The sequence below is a fragment of the Podarcis melisellensis genome (genome assembly GCF_964234715.1).
Source record: "Podarcis melisellensis genome assembly, chromosome: 10".
Lineage (NCBI taxonomy): Eukaryota > Metazoa > Chordata > Lepidosauria > Squamata > Lacertidae > Podarcis > Podarcis melisellensis.
In genome coordinates this window covers 51,220,189-51,240,388 of record NC_138542.1, presented here as the reverse complement: position 1 = coordinate 51,240,388, position 20,200 = coordinate 51,220,189, and the positions used below count along the sequence as shown (strand labels likewise).

Sequence of the window (20,200 nt, the reverse complement as noted above, 5' to 3'; positions counted from 1 at the left end):
GTAGATAAATAGGGACCGCTTTCTAGCGGGAAGGTAAACGGCGTTTCCGTGTGCAGCTCTGGCTTGCCAGAGCAGCGATGTCACGCTGGCCACGTGACCCGGAAGTGTCTTTGGACAGCGCTGGCCCCTGGCCTCTTGAGTGAGATGGGCACACAACCCCAGAGTCTGGCAAGACTGGCCCATACGGGCAGGGGTACCTTTACCTTTACCTTACAGGTGTCATGCAATTGCCCTAAATTAGTTACAGCCTCACCAACCATTGAAAGTTGCTGTATCTGAACTGAGTTCCTGCTCCGTAAACATAGCTGTTGCAATTTGCCAGCTTCACAAGAGCCAAAGCTCCTCAGAGAACGCTAGAGGTGTAACGGACTTGAAAACGATCCAATCTAACTCTCAGAAATAAATCTACAAACTCCTCCGCTCATTAACCCACATCTGCCCCAAATTACGATAAATCTTCCTCCCATTTTCCTGCTTGTGAGCCCCAATTTATAGTAGCAGCTGTATGGAGTCTGCATTTCTGTAATCACACCACAGGAGTGCAGAAATGGATATTGAGTGGAGAAATAGGTATCCTGGGAAAAATTCATTGATTGTAAAAATAAGTTTCTAGCCCTTGAGAAATGGGCAGGCCTGGGAGTGTTGGAGAAATTACAGTGAGATCTCAGAGGTAGGAGAAGTGGATTTCCCAAGGCCAGAAATGAACACTTCAATGCCTTGTACATCACGCTAGTAGTGTCAACTGGATAGTTCCAACCAGGCCTCAGCTATTAATTCACTAAGGTGCACGGTAGGCTTGACTGCAGCAAGCCCATGCCTTAGTACTGAGTCATTGCCAATTTACCCTAAAGAGAGGTAGTTGAGGAATTAAATGCAGCATAGGTGTGTGGGAGAGGGGTGTTTATATTCTGCTCCCACCCATCGTTCCCCACCTACCCTGCAAAACGCTTCCCTGTTGTTTTCCTTCCAGGGAGTGCTAAGGCTGGAAATAAGCCCCATTAGGAGAAAAACATCTGTGGAGAAGTACAGGATGTTGCACAGATGAGGGAAAGGTGCAGCATGTCCCTCCTGCCTATGCTGTGCTTTAAGCCCCCTTCCTCGGCTTTGTGGGTGTTTGGCTGTGCCTGGTACTAGGCTACCCACTCTCTCTCCACCAGCCTATCTCAGACAGCAGTGATATTAGCCTGCCTTTCCAAGCCTTGTAAGGACTACGGATAATATATGGGAATATATATGTACAATATATACTTGCTAAATATTAGTAGCCTCAGAACAAATTATGCAAATTGAGAAACTATATGCGAATACAATTAATTTGCATAAGGGACTCAGATTGAACAGTGTTTTGTTTTCTTTGCACAGGTTTTGGTATTGTTATTGTTATTATTAGTGCAGCATACACACAGCCCTAATTATTGTGCCCCTCCAAGCAGAGTGCAAATACAGAACGCAAGATGTGTCCTACACGGGGGTCCTGGTATGTTCAAAGAACGAAGCAAACCAAATAGAGCCAAGCTGTGACGTGAAGGGGAATGCAAGCCATGCTCTGCATCGCTAGCCAATGTGACCTGCTTCGTTTAAACACCTCAAAGCAGCTTTCTGAGCAGCAAGGAGATATCCCACTTAAGCACTCTTTGGCAGTGTTTTGATTTAGTCGCATCCTAAGTGCGCCATGTTTTAGTCCACCATTCTAATCTTATTCATAAATTTTACATGGTCTTTAAGGAAATGTGCTGGGGTGAGAAATCTAGTCCATATTTTTAACTAATGGCAGACGGATCCAAATTATTGCCTCCATTCTTTAACTTACCCGTATAGCTCCTTAAAGATGCTTTGTTGGGCTTCTTCTGTTGCCCTCGGTTTCCTCTTTGAGGCTTCTTAAAACGGCATGTGGCAGTGCTCCAGTTTACATGTAACTTTGCATCCATGACACATCTTTCTATTGATCAAATAAATGTTAGTTTGCAAAGAGGAAGACATAGAGTACTGGGTGAATTGCTGACTTGTCTGCTGTGTTCCCGTGCTGCGTTATCACCATAAAGGTAATGGGCCCATAATAACAAGGAATGCCTTGCTACCTTGCGTGTGTCAAGAGCTCATTGGTACCAACATACCTTCCCCCCAGTTGGCAGTTCCACAATTCCGGTGGGCAAGTAGCATTGGCCAAGCGACTCACTCCAAGGTGAGGTCCTTCCACACATTCACATCTTGGGATTATCCCAGAGATTGAGCTTCTCTAAGCCCCCCCCCCAATCTCTATTCCCGCCTTCCCTAGGAGTTGTCTGTGAGGTCTTGGGGAGCGCAAGATGCTGGAACTTTGGAAGGGTCTCATGGACTGAACATCTTGGTCTAAATGCACCCAGCAGGGTAGCAGCTGAGAAGAGGGAAAGCCTATACAAGCTCCTTTGAGGCACACTTCTCTGTGTTGGGGGGACAAGTATTTTTGCAGCCAGCCTAATGACACACAGGAAGCCTCATTATCAGTATTGTCAAACTGCACAAATGTGTGAGAGTTGCAATGCAACACATACACACCTAAACAAATCCTCTACTTACCTACAGCTTAGAATGAACTTCATTCCCAGATCTCTTGCCAGGACAATTCCATACACTTGTACAGAACTCAAAGTTGTGCCTTTGAACCTATGCTGTGTTATGTATGTGTGTGCGGGAAATTATTGTATTTTGGGGGGGGGGGGTTCCCGTTGGTATTTTTTTGTCAGATTCATAGCTCTTTGTCAATTTTGTTTGTTTGTTTGTTTGTAGAAAATTATTAACATAGGGGTTTTTTGCTTCTGTATTATATATATAAAAAAGAAAAAGCAGCAAGCAATTATGGTGGACTTATTACCCTATGGGTAAGATATAATTACATGGAAATATGACATCAGGCATTTTAATAATTGTTTTGTAAATAAAATATTTGATAGCACTCAACAGTGGTGATAACCGTGTTTATGGTTAAAATGGAAATGTGTTATTTGTTACCCAAGGTCTATGAAGGATTTTCACACTTAAATAATAAAAACAATCCCCCCCAAATGAAATCAAGGTTCTTAGCTTGATTAATAGGAGCAAGTTTGAGTTGCAAGCTGGTGATGTGTGAGTTGGTTTCCACACTGTAGACCAATTCCCAAATTGTGTTCCAGGGGACAGCAGGTAAACCGATTTGCAAAAATTGCCCTAAATTAGGCTTGGATTTTAGATAATTTAAGGACTTGAGATTTACAGAAAAAAATGGTGGTATCCAACTAAGATGTATCAGTGCAAAGATTAATGCCCAAAGGAACTTTCCCCCTGCACTCTCACTAATTATGAAGAGTTGAGGCGATCCCCAAGAACAGATTTAGGGGACACATGGACAGGGAAAAGAGAGAGGGAAGTTTCACTGCACAAGTGTAAATCCTTGAGATGACAGGGTGAGTTACTCATGCTATGTTGGATACAACCCATTGTTTCCCATTCTCCTTTCCCCTCAAGCTCTCTCTGTGCCTCATCCCACCCCTCGTCTCCAGGGTTTCCCCCCAAGCAATCAGAGAATGAGTCTGCACATTGCCACCAATCTCTCCTCCGTCCTTTTCATGCTTCTGATTCTAGGAAACGAGGGGGGACGGGAGCTTTTTGCAGTTGGAGGGGGAGACATCCATGACTTTTCACCAGCCTGACTCATATCTGCCTCTTGGCCTCCCTCCTTACTTGCTTCATCCTCTGTCTCTGATTCTGGACTTCTCTGGCACAGGCTCTCCCAGCTCACTATGCCCTGTTACCCCCCCCCTTCAGTTTCTGACACCTTCTCTTCCCCATCTTCTCCCTGTGACCAGTTTTCATTGTCCCTGCTCTGAGCCTTCTTTCCTTGGTGGTTCCCCAGCTGGTTCCTTCCACCATTCCTCTATATCCAACCAGTCCCTCAAAGAACTGTGATACGATGCCCCTACTGTTTACTCCCATTCCCACTTGCATCAGGTCTCCAGGCTCTGGAGCATTGGTGGGTGGGTGGGGACAGTCTACCTCTGGCTTAGAAGTTATTCACCTTTGACCAAAATGACCCCTGACTTTCCCCAGTTCAGCAATTCCATTATGATTTACCCCGCCCCCCCCCAAAAAAAACTGCTTTCAGAAGCTGAGCTAAAGCTGTTTTTATTTATTTATTGTACAAATTTATAAACTGCTTCACAGCCTGAGGGCATCAAAGCAGTGTTTGCTAAGGGTTGTTGGGAATTGAGACTGTGTTTCAAAATGTGCTTTAAAGCTATAGCCTGTACACAGCTGAATGAGGCTTAGTTCAGCTCAGTGCAGCAGCAAAAATATGGGAGGCTCTAAATTTCACTGTGGGAGCCTGCATGCCATGGTTTTGGCTTAGCAAGATGTGTGAACCAGGCCACTGAATCTAGGGACTAATACCAAAAAAAGTTTATTTGAGGACTTACTTGGATTACTTTTGGGAATTCTGTGAAATGTTTTCCTTCTATTAAATTAGGAGGATTGAGTGGCAAGATTTCCCATGGTCATTCAGAAAGTAAAGTGAATATTTTTCAGTATTCAAGCTGTAGATTGTAAGCCCATACATTAGCCAGTAGGCTCTTTTATGTTTGATTTTTAAAAATATTGGTATGAGGGGTTATGCTATAAATTAAATTTACTGAGGGACTGTATTGTAGTTAAGGGCAAATGTCGTTTTGATGGCTGTGCTCTACTTCTGCAGCTGCAGGCAGCAATGTTTCCATATATCAGTTGCTGGAAACCACGTGAGGGAACCTGCTTGCTGGTTTCCTATAGGCATCTGGTTGGCCACTGTGAGAGCAGACTGCTGGACAAGATGGGCCATTGGCCTGATCAAACAGGCTCTTGGGTGCTTATGATGAGCCCAGTCCAAATCTCACTGAAAGTGGCTAGGAAGGTGCAATATAGGTGCAAAGGTGTGCAGTTAGGCGGAGGCACTGCCCGCTGCAAAACACTTCTTACGTAGCCTGCAATCCGACATACACTTGTAGGTGATATTGAAATCAATGAGGGTTCCCTCCTTTCTTCTGAAGACACATACAGAACTGAACTAAAGCAATGACAAACCTAGACAGCATCTTAAAAAGCAGAGACATCACCTTGCCAACAAAGGCCCGTATAGTAAAAGCTATGGTTTTCCCAGTAGTGATGCATGGATGTGAGAGCTGGACCATAAAGAAGGCTGATCGCCGAAGAATTGATGCTTTTGAATTATGGTGCTGGAGGAGACTCTTGAGAGTCCCATGGACTGCAAGAAGATCAAACCTATCCATTCTTAAGGAAATCAGCCCTGAGTGCTCACTGGAAGGACAGATCCTGAAGCTGAGGCTCCAATACTTTGGCCACCTCATGAGAAGAGAAGACTCCCTGGAAAAGACCCTGGTGTTGGGAAAGATGGAGGGCACAAGGAGAAGGGGACGACAGAGGACGAGATGGTTGGATAGTGTTCTCCAAGCTACCAGCATGAGTCTGACCAAACTGCGGGAGGCAGTGAAAGAATGGAGTGCCTGGCGTGCTCTGGTCACGAAGGGGTCAGACACGACTAAACGACTAAACAACAACAAGAGTTTAAAACTGGTCCGTCAACCCTAGAACAACAACGTCAGTCCACCAGATGAGCCTCCCGTAAGGTATTCTTTTGTCAAAGATGACCGCGCCCTAATCGGTAGCTAGGCAAGGTGCCCCACCATGCACTGCGCTCCGCCGGAGGGTTTGCAAAGCTCCTCGGGAAATGTAGTCTTCTCTAAAGAGCCGCCTCGGCGAAGCGCTCCCCGAGGTAAACAGAATCCAGCCAATAGAGAGTGGGCCGCCCGCCTACTCGGCCCTCTGCCAGCCAATCGGAGGGCCAACACTGCTGTCCGCGGGGCGGGGCTTGCTGCTGTTACTGCTGCTTCTCCCACCGCGCGTGGCGTAATCTGAGGTGAAAGGTAGAAGGGTCAGGGGAGGCGGCGACGGAGGCTGTTGCCGTTGAAGCTGCCGCGCGCCGGCGAGGGAGGAGGGGGAGGAGGAGGCGGCGGCAGCGGAGCAGAAGAGGCGGGAGGGGCTGCCTGGCCGCGCCCTGCTTCAGGGATGGCGTTGGAAGCGGCGCTGGCGGCGCTCGGTGGGCGCGGCGGCGGGGCCGAGCGGGACCTGAGTCGCTTCAATGAGCAGGTAACGACGAGGCAGCCGGCTGGGCTCGGAGCGCCTTTCTTTGCTCATGGCCCCTCAGGAGAACGCCCACCCTTCTCTCGCCCCTCGAAGCGGCGCCGCGCCGGGGGGTCCGTTGGAATGCGGAGGGAGGGGCGGGACCCTCGCGCTGCGCCCCAAGTCGCCTCCCGCTGCTGCTCTTTCCCGGTGGGCTGGTACTTGCAGAGCACCCGGAGGCCCAGTTCTTGGGTCTCCGAAGCGATTCGGAGCCTTCCCCCGCCCCCCCCCAACAGCTCCTCTCTAGCCATGGGGCATTTGGGCTGCATTTGGCACTGGCTTCCCAGCAGAATTGGGTCCTCGGTGCCCCCTTCGTGGCTGTGAGCAGATCTTTGCCGAATCTAATCTGAAACAAAACAAAATTAAATAATTAAATAAATATTTGATTTTGTTTTGTTTTTGAAAAATCAATAAAAAGCATTTTTTTAAAAAAGAAATCTATCCAATCTGATCAACCCAGATTAATTCTTGTAGCATTTACACCAGTATCTTAATATTTTGCTGGAAGCCCCCCAGAGTGTCTGGGGAAACCCAGCCAGATGGGCGGGGTATAAATAATATACTGTATTATTATTATTATTGTTGTTGTTATCAGCAGCAGCAGCAGCCCTGTGCAGCCTTAGCATTTCTTTCCCTGTGGGAAGCATTATTTTTCTAATCTACTGCGTTTCGTATTGTAGGTAATCCTAATTATACTTGCCCTCCTTCCCCTGTCACCACCATTAGCAGCCTGCAGTTTCTCTTGTATTTATTTAAATAGGTTCTTTTTATGTTTTCCAATCATCTTCAGATCTGATCTTGACCACAGCAGAACGCACACCTTCCTAATAGATGTTATTTTTTCTTTTCTTTAGGATAATGGTCTCTTCCCTTTCTTAAATGGCTGTATAATACTGCAAAGATCTGTAACAAGTTCAAAGAGTGTGTTGTAGCAAATATGTGTGGCCATAAGCTATGCACATCTCTGAGTAGACTAAAGGGCACGTATTATAGCATGAGGAGGTTTGGAAACAAGAAATGCTTTAAAAAAAACACCAAGGTACATTAAAATAATGGCTATCTTCCTACAGTGTTGTGGCTACTAGAAGATCCCTCCCCCAAATTTGTAGTATTTCCTGTTAGTTAGATTATTATTATGTAGTATTTCCTGTTAGCTAGATTAGACAGCTGTCGCCGTCCCCCGTCCACCCCCCCTCTTGTGCTGTGGATTGATCCATTAAGCATCCATGCTGCTTTGAGTTGAATGCTCTAAGCAAGGTTACCTTTGAAGCTTCAGTTGGCCCACCAAGCTGGTTGCTTAGTTACTGGAGTGCCAGCTATAGCAACATTGTTCCACTGATCTACATTGCTTTCTAGTGTATTGCAAAGGTAATTAAAATGTCTGATCTAAAGCCGACTGGTTGAAATATTTATTTCTTGATAGGTGTGTATTATATTCAAAGTGTATTATATCTGGGTTCAGGTTGCAGGTTGCAGCCCATACCAGGAGATAAAGATACATGTTTAGTAGTTTTAGTAGTTTTAGTAGTTTAGTAGTTTTATATTTCTATATGGAGGTCAAATTGTCAGGCTCCTTACGCACTATGTTTAAAGGCCCTCTCTCTTGTTCTGGTCCAGCTGTGCATTCATCCTGGTAAAGGTAAAGGGACCCCTGACCATTAGGTCCAGTCGTGACCGACTCTGGGGTTGCGGTGCTCATCTCGCGTAATTGGCCGAGGGAGCCGGCGTACAGCTTCCGGGTCATGTGACCAGCAGGACTAAGCCACTTCTGGTGAACCAGAGCAGCGCACGGAAACGCTGTTTACCTTCCCCGTCGTGGGGATTCGAATCACCGACCTTCTGACTGGCAAGTCCTAGGCTCTGTGGTTTAACCCACAGCACCACCGGGCCTCTCCTTCTGATCTCCGGGAGCAAGCAGGATAGGAGGAAGTGATCCTTAAAATATCCTTCTAAGCCAGGGGCCTCCAATCTTTTAAGACCAAGGGGCACATTTGGAATTTTTGGGAGGTTGGGGTGAGTATATGTCACAAAAAATGACTGCTGAAGGGGTGTGGCATAATGGTTTCAACATAGGAGAAGCTGAGCCAGTGCAAACAGGAACTGAGCAGGACACGCAAACAGTCTCATAAATTTACCAGAAAATTTCCCAGGGACTTTTTGTTTTTCTTTTCTTTCTTTAATAAATTTCAATACCACCCTTCATCCAAGGATCACAGAGGAGGTGGGGGTTTACAATATAAAAACATAAAAAATAATTCTTCCCACACAGTTGAAAAGGTCATGCATAGATTGTTTAATTAGCCAAAAGCCTTGCAGAAGAGGAATTAACTGGTGCCCCCTGTCCTAAGCCATTTAGGGCTTTAAAGATAATAGCTGGATCGGTGTAATGTGATTAAAGGCCGTCTTAGCAAGTGGTGTACCTATAGTCTTGGCAAGCATCACTTTGCTAATAAATTGAGTATCATAAATTGAGTAAACGCATATACTAGGGAGTAAGCCCCACTGTGCTCAATGGAAATAACTTCTGAGTAAATGTGTGTAGAGTTGCACTGTTGACATCCTAAGGTTAGCCTCTGAGGGGATGATAAAGCATTTCCTGACAAAATCAGAAAGCTTGTATGTGGACTATTAAAACATTTTTAAGAATGGATATTTGTTTTTTGTTTTCAGAATAGGTCCACCTTCAAATTTGAAGCATCAGATGAAGAGAAAAGAAAGGTAAGAAACACAGAAACAGCCGTGTGGGGGTGTTTCTTCATGGTACACTGAGATATAGGGTTCTTACGGGCTATAGGTAGTCTGCTTTTCCTCTCCCTGCTTTGCGTCTGTTATAACAATGCCAAGATTTGTTGGCGACCATTATACTTAGGGTTGTTTCTGTCGTGTATTTTCAAGGTTTGTTGAATTTAATAACTTAAAATCAAACTTGGGCCTGGGCCTGTTGTTGTTCAACATCTTTATAAATGACTTGGATGAAGGTATTGAGAGAATGCTCATCAAATTTGCAGATGACACTAAGCTAGGAGGGGTAGCCAATAAGACAGAATCTGGTTTCAATATGACCTTAACAGATTAGAGAACTTGGTCTAAACTAAAAAGAAAGAAAGAAAAAGAATTTCAATAGCTGCAAATGTAGGCAGGAAAAACCAGCTGCACAGATATAAAGTGGGGAATACCTGTATTGACAGTAGTACATGTGAAAAGGATCTAGGGATCTTAGAAGACCACAAGCTTAACCTGAGCCAAAAGTGTGATACAGAAGCGGAAGCAGCTAGTGCTAGAGTGGCATTGTACCATCAGCAGGTGTTCTGTTCCCTTAGATTAGAAGATGTCAGTGTGGAATCAGCCTCCCCTTTTTTGTTTGTGTATATATAGGTTTCACCTTTTTTTTTGTATCATAATTTGTAAACACAAAGTTGCTGAAATTCATAACAATATTCATTGTTGGGCATTAGTAATTTTGGGCTTTTTAAAAGTCACACCTTCCAAATTGCAGTGAATCCAGAAAATAAGCATTAATATGTATAGAAGGGCTTATTTTTGCATGTGAAATTATACAGATAACTATATCATCATGTTTTATATACTCTGATTGCAGCAGTAGTAAATTTGTTCCTTCCGATCAATAATATAGCAGTTGAAAGCTGTGGGGAAATGGGCAAGAAGGTAAAATAGGAAGAGACATAAAATAGGAAGAGACATAGTTGCCACGTATTTAAAGAATTAACATTTCATATCAGTTGTCCCAATGCATACATCTGTAGTTAATGTCAATTGATCATTTTATTTTACTTTAGAAGATGTATTCGTAAAACTATTTGGATTTAAGAGATGATGAGTTATGTTTGTGACAGTACACTTCGTTTGGAAAAAAGGCTTCATGGAAAGGCTTCATGATAGTGACTCTGCCTTCTCACCTTATTTGTGGTGAAGTTTAACATAATGATATAGACAAGTAGCTTTCTAATTTGTTACAATGGTAATTTGCTAGTTCATGGAGATGTCTGTAGCCACACTCTGTGACTTCCAAGGATTTTTAAAATTGTGCCTTGGGTTGCCTGTTCACCATAGTCTCTCTTTAGGGCAGGGATGTGAAAATCTGTGGCCCCCAGATTGTTATTATTATTATTTTATACCCCGCCCATTGGCTGGGTTTCCCCAGATGTTGCTGGTCTAGAACGCCCAACATGGCCACTTGTCACGGATGATGGGTGCATCAGGAGGGCAACTGGTTTTTCATCTCTACTTCAGCACATCTAGATTATGGGTCACATAGGGAGACACCATAGTATACCTAAAGTCAGTGGAAGATGCAGGTAAATTAGTGAATAATATTCACCTGCAAATTTCACATAAGCGCTAGTACTGTTGGCTGATAGAGGAGCCTTTTTGGCACTGCTAGTGTATGTATAATTACTGCCTAATGCATTAGAGACCTTTTTGTTGTTCCTCAGAGTCTGCTCTTCTCCCTTCTCTCTCCCCTCCCCCCTCGCCCCAGTAGATGAGTCATCAGTTGCAATGCAATCAGGGGTTTCTCTGGAGAACATGCTTTAAAAAAAACCCCACATATTACAAGCTGTCTTCTAACTGTAATAAGTACATATCAGATTCTTAAAAGATAGGTGAACGCTGATTGTCTAGGCATGATTGCTTTTGCCTTAAGGTGGGGAAATAAAAGTAATTGGGAAAATAAACGCTAAAAACAGGAACTGAGTGTAAAGAGATGACTTATGGCTCCCTGAGAATGCTGGCAGTCTGGAACAATATGGAGGCAAGGCGTATAATTCACTGACTCACTAAATAAACTTAATCTGCAACTTAATAGGGGTGGTTCAAATTCTGTTCTTTTAAATCCTTAATTGCTGGCTGTTCTAGTCACTAAGTTATTCAGCATAATTCATTTTCTCCATGACTAAAACGTTTGTCCTTGTTGTCTTCACCATTATCATACTATGCTGACAAAAGAACCCCTAAACAATGCAGATAAGAAAAGTGTAAATATTTTTCCCCCAACCCCAAATTGTGTTTTGCTAACCATAGGTAGCATAGGTAGCAGGAACAAATTATCCGTGTAGGGCTCCACACAATGTGACGTGCCTTCTTACCGTGTCTTGTTCCATTCTCATGCTCTCAATACTCCCCCCGCCTCTCCAATTTAGCCACCCCAGGAGCACAGCATGCAAAAATATTTGACAGTGGACTCTATTATTAGATTCTAAATCACTAGCATGCAGCTTAAATTAAGGTGCCGTGGTTTCAGTGGCACCAGGGATCAACAAAACCCACCTTTCTTGCTTGTCGCAGTAGATTAATGAATTTCTCTCTCTTTAATATATCTTAGGCCAGTGTTAGCTAGGTGTTGGCTGTTATTTTAGATCACAATTTCCCACCATCCCTGGTCATTCACCATGTTGTCTGTGGCTGATGGGAATTGGAGGTCACCATGTTGGATACCCTCTGCACACCTGCTTTGGCAGCAGTTGCTATCCATATTGTGTGTAGCTGGGCAATTCCAGAAATATCTAGAATCCTCCTGCATCATAGAGACTTACGTTTTTTGTGTTATATATTTTCACTTTGTCAGATATATTAGGTGATGTTTGTGTAGGTGTGGCTTGTTATGGACAATTGCCAGCTACAGTTTGCATGGCACAACAACTTGCTGGTCTGTGTTTGGCAGAATAGGATGTTTTGCCTCCCTTCCCCACCCTCCCAGGCCAACTTGGGTTCAACTTGAATAGCACTTGCTATTTTCAGGGGCTATTTTCAGGTCAGATTTTAACTAACCTCTTTATCCTGCATAGGCAACAGTAGGAATGCTATTAGCCCATACAAGAGTGGTGTGAGAATTATAGAGTAAATAGACAGAGATTCCAGCTTATTTATGGACTACTTTATTCCCAGAGTTCTCATTGACTTGATTATAGTCATTCTGACCAATGAAAGGCTGCAGAACTCAATTGAATTCAATAAATTAAGAACATGCCTATCTCATGAGCCCCCTAGGGAGGGCTTAATTAAAATCAACTGAGAATTTAAAATTGAGAAGACCCTGGGTCAAAAGACATAATGAACTGCAAAATCTTAAGGCCAGGCCAGGAGAAGGAAGCATGACATGATGCCAATTATTATTTGTTCGGGAAGCTAGGAACATCATGTACTTTAGTAAATAATCCCCAAGGAGACTAAAATACTAGGGGCTGCCAGTGGCCCTGTGTAGTGTGGTACGTGACACTTTTTTCTGGCTGGGCAATTTTCTAGGGTGTTTTTTGTTTTGCTTCCCTGCTCTTTGTGCTTCCCAAGTGTTTCTAAAGCAAAAAACACCCCAACATGTAGAATTTTCAGTGGAAGCTTCCACAAAACAGTCCTTTTTGTATTGTTTGGTCTCTACATCGATGAAAACAAAATGGCTGCAAGGTTCAGTAAGATATTTGCAATTCCAGAATGGCTAGATGAAGTATTTTACTTTGCTATATGTGGGAAACTGCATTTGGACAACCCCATGGGGGTTCTGCATTCCTGCATGCCTTTATCTGATCTGTTTACGGTAATGGATTTGGAGTTGATAGCAGAATGCTCTTTGGCCAACATAGTACTCACTGGTTTTAGAGTGATACTTGTTGCTTTATTTCTAATCTCTTATTAAGCATTTATGAACCTAACACAAATCAATGTCTGAGTTAGTGCACCAAGCAAATAATAGAAAGTTCAGCTGCGTAGGTGATAAATGTTGAAGAGAGAATTTCCTCATGTCTCAGAAATTATCTTTGTTGTACAGAGTGCACACTATGCTTACATTTGTTAGCAACCTGGCACTGTTACTTGAAAATGACACAAGCCACTATACAGCTTTGTAGAGCTTTAATATGGTCATCAGCCCTTGAACTTGGCCATGATTTGTACATAAATGCGGTAGGTTTGTGCCATATACTTGCAAGTTTGTGAGAGCTGTACCCTAAGAGGCAGTCTAAAACTGGTAATTTAAAAAAAAAAACTTCTTGATTTGATAACCACTTTATAATGTGGTGGTACATAAATTTTGTTAAATAAATAAAATATTTTGTTTGTTTTTTTAACCTAAGTTAAAGGATGCATCAATAGTAGTAGTAGAGTAGTTACTGTAGTCCAAAGTGCCTACAGCTATATGCATGGGAGCAACTTGCTTTTTACTTAAAAAACTGAGTTCCTGTGATTATATCATCCTATTCAGGAGTATCCTATACTTTCTGTGGCACAACTGAAGACATTCCTGTATTTTGATGCTTTAGATTAGAGCCAGCAATTGATATGCTAGAGAAAAGCCAAGTTGTACTATTATTATTTGAATCCATTTGTTGACCAAATCAGACATAATCTAGTTCTGACTGATGCAGCCTTCCTTTTGATATAATTTCACAAACTGTGAGCCACACAGCATACGATAAGCTGAAGCTAAAATATTTTTAATACTATTGATACTCTATGACAAATCAGAGGTGGGGATGGGTTATGGGTGTGTTACATTGCAGGGCAGAATGGTAAAATCTCATTCCTTTTTTCCTGTATGTTCAGCAACTATGTGAAGGAATATTGCTTTTACTGGACAAAGATATAAAAACATCCTGTAAAGTCATTTGCCTGGAGGCTCTCCGCATACTCTCAAGAGACAAAAAAGTATTGGTTCCTGTAACAACAAAGAAAAATATGCAGATCTTGATGAAGCTGGCAAAGCTGGACACTATGGAGGATTCTTTGGAAGATGTGACAGATTTCCCTGTCATAGTGGAAGCTTTAAAATGCCTTTGCAACATTGTTTTTAATAGTCCGGCCGCACAGAAACTCAGTCTGGAACTGAACCTGGCAGCTATGCTTTGCAATCTCCTGAAAAAATGCAAGGATCAACAATTTGTCGAAGACATTAAATGCTTTGATTTGCGTCTCCTCTTCCTCCTCTCCCTTCTGCACACAGATATCAGGTCACAGTTGCGTTATGATCTCCAGGGATTGCCACTGTTGACTCAGGCCTTGGAAAGTGCATTTAGCATAAGATGGACAGATAAATACATCACAGCTGAAGACCAGGAAATGTCACCGTTGTCACTGCAAGAGACAGATTGTGCCGTCGAAGCACTGAAAGCTCTCTTTAATGTAACTCTTGACAGCTGGAATGTACACAGTGAGGTAAGATTTGAGTCTGACATATCTTGCCCAGGGTTATTTCTCTGCCAGAGGATTGCATCTGAGACTACAATTTTACATCCTTGCCATTGCAACAGTTGATTGGGAGTAGCATCCCAAACGCAATGCAGGATGCAGCATAAATTTCAAAAGCAGAGTCTTCTGTTTATCTGAAACTGAATTTTCCAGTTTCTGTAGTCCAAGCTCAAGTGTCCAGGACAATAGGACCTATGATTTAGCTAAGTGTTGCATAATGGTGCCCTCATTATATGGCACAGAATATTCTGTCCATATTATTTAATCTATTGTTTGGATGCAGTTTGGCTGACTAGAAAGGCCCCACCACCACCAAGCAAAAAAGTAATTCTTCTTGGGAGATGTGGACACACCAGAAGAAATAGGAGTAACTTAATCTCCAATGTGCTGGCCTGCAAACAGTGCCAAAGAGAAGTACTAACTACTCCTGTTTGAGTGTGAAAGAAAACACACCATATGTAACTTTTAACTGCCAAGTTTTAATTGTAAGTGGACATTTCCGAAAGATATTCAGCATGGCTCATTATGAAAGAAACCTTGTCTTACGTTTCTAATAATCTAAAAGTACTGTAAATGGTACACTAACTACAGAATTGCAAGGTGTTGCAGATATACCGTATTTTTTGGCCCATAGGGCGCACCTAGTATGAGGGGGGGGGAATAAAAAAAATCGGGATGTAGGCAGCTCTCTGCAAGCCGTGGGAGCTCAGCGCGAAGTCACCCGGGGCGCGCTCCGCTGTGCACCCCGGGTTTCGGGATGCAGGCTGCTATCCGCAAGCCGTGGGAGCCCAGCAGGAACTCCTGCGGGCTCTCAAGGCTTGCGGATAGCTTCCTGAAGCCTGGAGAGCGAGAGGGGTTGGTGCACACTGACTCCTCTCGCTCTCCAGGCTTCAGCGAAAGCCTGCATTTGCCCCATAGGACGCACACACATTTCCCCTTCATTTTTGGAGGGGAAAAAGTGCGTCCTATAGGGCGAAAAATACGGTAATTCAGGATGGAAAGATGAAATCTATAAGGGAGAAAAATTGAATTGGCCTTTATTTTCTTCCCCCCTTTTTTTGTAGTGATTTTCAAAATTAGAATTTGGGTAAGAGTTTCAAAGGAGAGTATTGTTGTACTGTACTGATGGGAGAAAAGAATAATGAAGCCAGTAGTTCTGTGCCTATTTTTCACATTTTCACTACACACAGTAATTCTAGTGAAACCTTACGTGATTAAGTACAATTGAGTTGTTATGGCAATACTATGACCTAATAAACGTTGCTCTTTGTGGGGCAAAATGAATGAAAGTAACATACTATTTCTTCCCATGGGCACAGTATTGCTTCTTGCATGTTCTGCCCCATCTTGTTTTGGCCCTTAGTAAGGAGAAGAGCAAAGGAAGCTATGGGGAAGGGCAAGACTGAACCGTGGATGATCCGACTATGTATGTAAGAAGGCCGGGTTGCTGCGGTGGGGGAATTGTTTGTTTTAACACCAGATTTGAAGAACTGTCAAGAAGAGCCAATTCAGTTGTGGAGAAAATAATACCTGGCAAGAATGGCATGATTTTGTATGAATAATAATTGAAGCCTTACTTCTGTTACTTATTTTGAAGACTGAGAAAACATGTGAACATATGAAGCAAAGTTCACACACCCATATGGGTTTTGTACTGTGCCAGCCCTTTTAATTTAATCCCTGTTCTAATTAGGACTCTTAGAAGTCCCCATTTGCAGCCTTGATAATTAAATATGTTTCTCTTCATAATTTGTATGTCCACAGAACGATTCTCATGAATTTCGTTACATGACTGCCATTCTTCGTCACTGCTTATTAACTCTGGGTCCTACTGAAGACAAAACTGAAGAGTTGCACAGGTTAGTGAAATTGCAGGTCCATTTATTTTAGAAATAAATGCTTCTTGTTTGGCTAGGTCAGGGTTAGGGAACTGGTAGCCAGGCATCTAGCAAAATCTGCAAGGCCGCAAGTTCCCCATCCTTGGGGTAAGTGCTTGTCTGCTTGATCTAATACATCTTTGCTTGCAGCGCTCTGTTAACCTTTGGGTTGTTTTTTACAGTGAAATCAAATACTTGTAAAATCTTTTTCTTTTTCTTTGAATAAGTAAAACATAAGGGTGTGGAATTATTGGAATAAGACTTTTGCCAGTTGCCTCAAAAGCAGTACTGTTCAATGGCAGTAGTTTGCTTAGCACTTGGACATGTTGCCAATCAAACGACTTACCTAACAAGTGTGTACATGTGTGCAGAGAAGTGAAGTGGATTACCTCTGCTGGAGCAAGGATGTATACTGAAAGCCCAGAAAGGCTGATGATTTGTTTTTTTTCTTGGCACTGGATACTTATTGTCTAAGCCAGGATTAATTTCCATCCTTCCCGAAGCACTCACAGTGGTGAATCTAAGTAAAAGTGTGGATCTTAAGATACAACCTTGTGTTGGAGGATATTTGAAAGCTTTTTCCTCTGTTGTACATATTAAATAGAAGATTAAATTTTGATTCAAAAGCTCTGGAAATATAAGACTGTGTTGTGTGGCCCTGTACCTGCCATTGCAGATTTCCTTTGTACACCGGACCAGCACATGGCTTCCAATGGTGGGCTCTCCTTCATTAGAGGTTTTTAAGCAGAGGCTGAATAGCCATCTGTCATGGATGCTTTAGTTGAGATTCCTGCCTTGCAGGGAGTTGGACTAGATGACCCTCTGCGTCGTTTCCAATTCTGTGATTCTGCAGCCTTGAAAAAATGGTGGAAGGGCTCACCTAAGTGAATTGGCCTTAAGGATAGATAGGTTTGCGGGGGGGGGGGGTTGGGCTGCTGCTTAAGGCACAGTCCGGTAAGAATTCTAGTTCTGGGGTCAACAACCATAGACAGCACAGTCAAGTCATTTGTGTATGGGCACACAAACATGCCCCTTAATACTTTGGTCCTCAAGCTCTGATCCTCCATATGTATGTATGGTACTTCAAGTAAAAGTCAGAATCTGCTGTAAATAAGAACATAAGAGCCTGCTGGGCCGGGCCAGTGGCCCACCTAGTCCAACATCCTGTTCTCTAAGTGGCCAACCAGGTGACTGTAGGAAACCCACAAGCAGGATTCGAGCACAAGAGCACTCTCCCCTCCCACCCCAACCCCATGGTTTCCAGCAGCTGATATAAATAAACAGTGGCCTTCTGTACCAGGTACCATTGAGATACCTAGAACCTCATTAATTGCTCACTTGTTTCCCTTCTTCCCTGCCAATATCTCAAAACATTTGTGGGTTGGCCTTGACATTAAGAGCATAACCTGAAGCAAAGCCTGCCAAAGGTGAGTTTCTTTATCTTGCTAACGCCTAGCTCTGCCTGATCCCTTATGTTAGGCATTTAACAGCTGCAGCCAAACTACCGTGTTAGTAGCGCTCTGTGATCAACCCTGCTCCGTTATTTCTGACTCCAGACCCAGTTCTGCAGTCTTCCCTGGCTCATCATAACCTAGTCTTTCTACCCTGCACTCTGTAGTTAACAATTCCGTTCCTTGTTCTCAATAGCCCTATTCAGGCATTCTTAATGTCGCTTAAATGAATACATGAGGAGCATAGAGCATGCATCAATGTGCATAACTGTTCTCCCTCTGCATATTCAAGGGCAACTGTCAGCAGTAGGAAGCCTTCCCTTCTGCAAACAGTTGCCATTCAACACATGGAGATAGGAATGGTGGAGCAGAGCTAACAAACTTGTGCACTCTTTCCTTCTCACCTGTTCATTTAAGCCCCATTTACGTACACCTGAATAGGGCTAATATGTTGTTGTTTTGTGCTGTTCCCTTACCTGCTCATATCTACCTTAAGACCTGTTCAGGCATTACTTTGCTCTTCCCCTACATGGTGAGTTCAGGGACAGTCCTCAAACTCATGCACTGCATCTCTGCTCTGTGTTCCTGTGCATAAAGAGGGTGATGCCCAAACCATCATTTGAACACTTGGTCTCTCTTGACCTGGATATCTAACACACACACACACACACACACACCCTTCTGACAGTGAATGGGGAACAGAGAATGAACACAACCTCAAGGTTCATCTTGCTTGAAGGGGAGGACGGGGGAGTAACATCTGAACAGGCCGTGGGATAACAAACCCTTTAGGATTCTCTCCTGTTTGGTACTATCCAGTGGTTGGTGCTGTAGTAGTAGTAGTGTGTAGCCGTTTTAATATTTATATTTGGCTCTCACATGACTTGATATTTCTTCATTTGGACCTTTTTTGGCTAAAAAGGCCAGGTGTTTCTCTGCTTGTTCTGTTATGTCCCTGTTCTATATCATCCTGAAACATGTAGACCTGTTAATATATCCTGGAGGAGGCAATTTTCTTTCTTTTTGCTAATACTCGCTTTCTTTTTGGTCAAAATCACTGTGCTTCATGCTCGCTAAACTCAAGCTGTCTGGAAGGCTCAGGACTGTAGAAGACCTAGACAACTACATGTCCTACCAGGTGTTTCCATGAGATTTTGTGAGGGAATGCTCCTTGCTCTTTGAAAATTTAATGGCAGAAATAACATTAAGCCTAGTTCTGATGTGATGACACACCTGCCTTTTTTATTTAGGAAGTATAAGTAGTACTTACTCCACATTTTTGTTCAAGAGCAACTGTCTGAACTGAAGTTTTATGCTTGTTTCTGATATATTTTTGAATGATATGTTAATTGTTAGTATTGGAGTACATAACCATAAAAAGTTACTATGACTCTATTACAGACTTCTTATTTTAGTAAACTGCTTTGAGCACAAAAATGGTTTGTACTTTAGTATTTTTATTTTGCTTTTTATGTATTCCTTTGAAGGCCTATAAGGTGGAAAAGCAATCTAAAAACCTAAAAATATTTTGCTGCGGGTTTCTTTGTAACCATAGAGGATTGCAAACTTTATAATGAACACACAGATACTTGACTCATTGTGGTTAGCATGCAAATGATCAGCCTTGTCAACCCAATGAATTACATAAGATGGATGGAGGCTTATTGGTGGTAGAGTCCTGTGCTCGAACAAAAAATCTTAATGTGCGCAGTGGGGTGAGAGAGCACAGAACTGCTTCACTCTCTTTGCATGGAAGATTTGGGTCTCTTAACAGAAGGTGTATCAAAGTCGTCAAAGAGAAGGGTTGGTTTTATCAAAGAAATTTATTGGTGGTTATAACAATTTAATTTTTTGTTTACAAATGTTGCCCCCTATTCACCGACCCCAAATTGCTCCAGAGGATTGGGGATCATATAGGAGGAGAACAGGGAAGTTCTCTTTCACTCACAAACTGTGTTCCACATACACCAGGGGTCAGCAACCTTTTTCAGCTGTGGCCTGGTCCACCGTCCCTCAGACCATGTAGTGGGCCGGACAATATTTTTTTGGAAAAAATGAATGCGTTCCTATGCCCCACAAATAACCCAGAGATGCATTTTAAATAAAAGCACACATTCTACTCATGTAAAAACACCAGGCAGGCCCCACAAATAACCCAGAGATGCATTTTAAATAAAAGGATACATTCTACTCATGTAAAAACACGCGTCCACAGGCCGGATTGAGAAGGTGATTGGGCCGCATCTGGCCCCCGGGCCTTAGGTTGCCTACCCCGGATATACACAATTATTTACTCAGATACAACCCAGAACATTTTCATTGTCCAATAACACAATCCACACCCTTGGTTATGCCGCCCTCAACTGCTTATGAGTGCAATTGTGAAATTAAAAATTAAAAATTTATACCCATGTAAGAAACACGCGGGTGGTGCTGTGGTCTAAACCACAGAGCCTAGGACTTGCTGATCAGAAGGTTGGCGGTTTGAATCCCCAT

At 43.0% G+C, this 20,200-nt stretch overlaps 1 protein-coding gene across 2 annotated transcripts in view; it reads left to right on the top strand.

Annotated features, from left to right (window-relative positions):
• The first annotated feature begins 5,960 nt into the window (after positions 1-5,960).
• The window catches only part of RIC8B (RIC8 guanine nucleotide exchange factor B), a 28,819-nt gene continuing 14,579 nt past the window's right edge, over positions 5,961-20,200 (top strand). The window contains exons 1-4 of one of the 2 annotated variants that reach the window (XM_081928328.1): positions 5,961-6,150; positions 8,854-8,901; positions 13,735-14,343; positions 16,141-16,235. In XM_081928328.1, coding sequence (XP_081784454.1) covers positions 6,070-6,150; positions 8,854-8,901; positions 13,735-14,343; positions 16,141-16,235 — 833 coding nt within the window. In that variant the 5' untranslated portion in view covers positions 5,961-6,069. The remainder of the gene's footprint in view (positions 6,151-8,853; positions 8,902-13,734; positions 14,344-16,140; positions 16,236-20,200) is intronic. The other variant, XM_081928327.1, reaches the window with a different exon arrangement.